This window comes from Palaemon carinicauda, chromosome 25, assembly GCF_036898095.1.
Source record: "Palaemon carinicauda isolate YSFRI2023 chromosome 25, ASM3689809v2, whole genome shotgun sequence".
Taxonomy (NCBI): domain Eukaryota; kingdom Metazoa; phylum Arthropoda; class Malacostraca; order Decapoda; family Palaemonidae; genus Palaemon; species Palaemon carinicauda.
This window is the reverse complement of record NC_090749.1, coordinates 79,234,222-79,238,567: the sequence shown is the minus strand read 5'-3', so window position 1 is coordinate 79,238,567 and position 4,346 is coordinate 79,234,222. Positions and strand designations below refer to the sequence as shown.

The window sequence follows — 4,346 nt, the reverse complement described above, 5'->3', positions numbered from 1 at the left end:
TGGGGGCCATCCGTAAGGAAGTGGGCACTTTTGCAGGCTGTTAACACAAGACTGCTCGCTTGAAGAGAGGTAGGTCAAAGTGGCAAATTCCACAGCATTCTCTTAAAAAAAAAAAAAAAAACACGACATTCCCAATTTCTTACAAAATTTTCTCTGGCGCAAATCTTCCTATGCTTGTAAAGAAGTGCTCTCCAGGAAAATGTCATATCACAGACACTGCACTTAAAGAGCTTCTCCCGCTTTGTCTTAATGCCTTAACTGGCTCTACTTTATATTAGTGATGCAATGGACCCCAACACTGGGTCTACGGTTGCACCTCTATACCCCACTAGCTTTGTATCCAAGGTCTCTTTTCAAGATGGTCACTGTTCCCTTGATGGCAGCAATCTGCTCCTCATTTATGCTTGGGCAACTTGGTATCCCCTGAATGTATTGTCTCAGGCTTTTCTTCATAAGTCCTGCTGCCCCCACCACCACAGGTATTACTTCTATTTCTTTCATTTCACAAGTATTTTTCAGATCATCCTTCAGTTCTTGATATTTTGTTATTCTCTGCCTCTCAGCTCTGTTGAGGCTGAAATCACGGGGTACTGTCACATCTATAATCTTTGCTGTTTTTTCTTCTTTACTTCAGATCAAAATATCAGGTCTTGTAGCACCTCCTTCTATATATCTTCCTGTCGGGATTATCTCATCATAAAAGATGGTAATGTATCTGTTGGTGGTAACTGGATCTGGTTCATGCTCCCATACCTTATCTTTTACTTCAATTTTGTATTCTTTACATATTTTCCAATGTATATATTTACAGATCTTACTGTGATGAGCTGTGTAGTGACCATCTGCGGGTTGGTCTGGCAGACTGAAACCAGATAACCAACACTCTCAACTGCTGCATGACAAAACCTACACTGGTCATTTCCTGATATGCCCACCATTTTCTTGAAGCTGTTTGTTAGGAGTCCTTGGTCTTTAGTTCCTATCATCACCCCTTCTCCATCAAAACCCATTATGAATTTTATGATGCCTAAAGAGATGACTTTTCCGAGAAAATGCTTTGTCGCAGACACTGCACTTAAATGAACCAGTGTGAATTCTATAATGTTTTGTGAGATAACTTCTCTCAGAAAATCCTTTGTCACAGACACTGCACTTGAATGAACCAGTGTGAATTCTATAATGTTTTGTGAGAGAACTTTTCTCAGAAAATGCTTTGTCACAGACATTACACTTGAATGGTTTCTCCCTGGTGTGAACTCTAATATGACTTGCAAGATGACTTTTCCTATTAAATGCTATGTCACAGACATTACACTTGAATGGTTTCTCCCCAGTGTGAATTGTAAAATGTGTTGCAAGATAATAATTATTCTTAAATGCTTTGTCACAGACATCACATTTAAATGGGTTCTCCCCAGTGTGAGCTCTAAAATGACTTGCAAGGGAACCTTTCGTATGATATGCTTTGTCACAGGCATTACACTTGAATGGTTTCTCCCCAGTGTGAGTTCTAAAATGACTTGCAAGGGAAGGTTTCGTATGAAATGCTTTGTCACAGATATTACACTTGAATGGTTTCTCCCCAGTGTGAATATTAAAATGTGTTGCAAGATAATATTTATTGTTAAATGATTTGTCACAGACATCACATTTGAATGGGTTCTCCACAGAGTGAGTTCTAAAATGACTTGCAAGGGAACCTTTCGTATGATATGCTTTGTCACAGACATTACACTTGAATGGTTTCTCCCCGGTGTGAATTTTAAAATGTGTTGTAAAATTACCTTTCATATTAAATGCTTTGTCACAGACATTACACTTGAATAGTTTCTCCCCGGTGTGATATCTATAATGTGTTGCAAGATAACTTTTTCTATGAAATGCTTTGCACAGACACTGCACTTGAATGGTTTCTCCCCAGTGTGAATTCTAAAATGTCTTGCAAGACAACTTTTCCTATTAAATGCTTTGTCACAGACACTACACTTGAATGGTTTCTCCCCAGTGTGAATCCTAGAATGTCTTGCAAGATAACTTTTTATACGAAATGTTTTGTCACAGACACTGCACTTGAATGGTTTCTCCCCAATGTGAATTCTAGAATGTGTTGCAAGATAACTTTTTATACGAAATGTTTTGTCACAGACACTGCACTTGAATGGTTTCTCCCCAATGTGAATTCTAGAATGTGTTGCAAGACTACCTTTCAAATGAAATGCTTCATCACAGACACTGCACTTAAATGACTTTATCCTACTATGAGTTTCATAATGTACTTTAAGATCAATTTCATTAGAAAATGTTTTGTCACTTTCTCTGCATCTGAACCGGTCTTCAGTGTGAATTAGCATTTGAGTGTTGGGGTTAACTACTCCACTAAATTGCTTTTCAGAATTTCCACCCACAAACGACTTCTCTCTCGTACCAACATCAATTTGAGTTTTGGAATCACTTTCCTGACAAAGAGGTTTTTCACAGCATTTGTTTTCCATCTGCTCCTCTTTCTGTGAACATTCTTTCCCCTTTCCTCTTCCCTCTCCTTTGTCCTCTTTCCTACTGGATACCAAATATGTGTCACTTTCCTCTTTTACACTTGTCTTTACACTTTTCTCCTCCTCTTTATTGACTTCCCTTTTGCAGATTTGTGAATCCTCCTCACTCAGTGATGCATCAGAGTCGAAACAGTATTTCATGTCACTTTCATTTGACTCAAATATTTCTAGCTTTGCTTTGAATTCTATTTCTGGCTCTGCTTCAAATTCTGGCTCTGCTTTGAATTCCATGTCTGGATCCATGAAAAGAGAGTCATTATCAAAGAGTCCACAACTGTTGACCAAATCATCATTTTCTATCTTGACTGCAGTGTGTGAAAAGGAATCTTCCATTTCGCTTTTTATAGGAAATTCTATTGATTCAGAGTTCTTAATCCTCTCCCTATCACTGGATGACATCCTCTTCAATATTATCATAAACAGCAGACAAATATAAAGTTAACAGCAAAATTCCTATTCTCTACATGGAAGTCTTACAGCATGAACTAACACAGACCCTTCTTCCTTTTTCCAAGTCCTGTATCTCTTGCAAATATCTTCAGTAGTTTACATAATCTTCGTCACAATAGATGGATGATTATTTCCTTTGCCATAAAAAATCTGAAATAGTAGAGAACATCTATCATTGGAAAAGGAAAAGATGAAAATATTTGTTGGAGTTTTCTGAAATGAAAAGACAATTTTCAACCGAAAATGAATTTTTTCTTAAATAATTTGTATTTTTTCCTATCCATACAACCTGAGTCCTATAATTTGGGCGACTAACCGATTAGAAGGTTGAAAGTTCACTTGGAACCAAAACTGGAAGGTTCTGTAACTTCCCTGGAAGTGTTCCAGGCTTGATCTGTGGAGAAGTGTTTATCATAGGAGAAAGTGATAGGCCCTGGGTCATACATGAATTATACCATCCCTTGTAAAGAGAAACCGTACCTACTGGAGGGGCGTCAGTAAGAATCACAAACCAAGTATAAGAATAATGGGTTGGTAGTGTTGCGAGGTAGCTGTTAGGTACTAACAGAAAGGCGAGGTGAGTGTAAGTGACTTTACTCAACAAGATAACGAGCTAAAATACATATGGTTGAGATAGAAAAAAAGCAATAGCATTACAGTATATGAACGTGTATGAAACACCTGCGTTACATGGCTCCCCCCTAAAAAAGACATACATGTGAAATAGGGCGACCTGCCCTAGAGAGGCAAACTGTAGGGGGGTCATCTTGCAGGATATACACAGATTTTGGGCGATTAATGAAGACTCGGTCTTCTGTACCACGAATGGTGAATAAGAAAGCTGTGGCTTGCTAGTGTCAGTGGGCACAAAAGACATGTGTTGTGGTGTTCAAATCTCTTGGTATGTGTTGCTTTTCTGGCTGTTTGTACCTCTGGTGGCAGGATTAAATTTTCCCACAATGGGACGTAGGCACTGGAGATTGTCAGAGGAGGTTGAAGACGGAAAAAAATTCATCAGGGACGACGAATCGGTTACCATTTTTCCTTTACTTTTTATAGACTGCAGATTTCTTAGCTCTGAAATTATCTCTTATTTTGCTTAAGTTAGCAAGAAGTGGAGCTTTTAGTACTTGTTGGAGAATTGGTAATGTTACCCCACTTTGTAAATATGTTTGTGGTAGATCAAATCCAACTGATTACCGCCCAATTTCCATAACTCCCATATTATCTAAAGTTTTTGAACATCTTAATGGGTTTGCTGAAAATAATCATTTGTTCCCTAGTTTGTAATTTGGTTTTCGTAAAGGTCTTGGAGCATGTGATGTCCTTATACACTCAAATCCT

At 38.2% G+C, this 4,346-nt stretch overlaps 2 protein-coding genes across 2 annotated transcripts; both read right to left on the bottom strand.

Annotated features, from left to right (window-relative positions):
• Window positions 1-999: 999 nt before the first annotated feature.
• On the bottom strand, window positions 1,000-1,791 carry LOC137619088 (zinc finger protein 83-like). Its single transcript, XM_068349280.1, has one exon. It carries the CDS (start codon window positions 1,789-1,791, stop codon window positions 1,000-1,002), a length of 792 nt encoding a protein of 263 aa, XP_068205381.1.
• On the bottom strand, window positions 1,788-2,951 carry LOC137619087 (zinc finger protein OZF-like). The gene has a single exon (XM_068349279.1). The coding sequence runs from the start codon at window positions 2,949-2,951 to the stop codon at window positions 1,788-1,790; it is 1,164 nt and encodes a 387-aa protein (XP_068205380.1).
• Window positions 2,952-4,346: the final 1,395 nt, after the last annotated feature.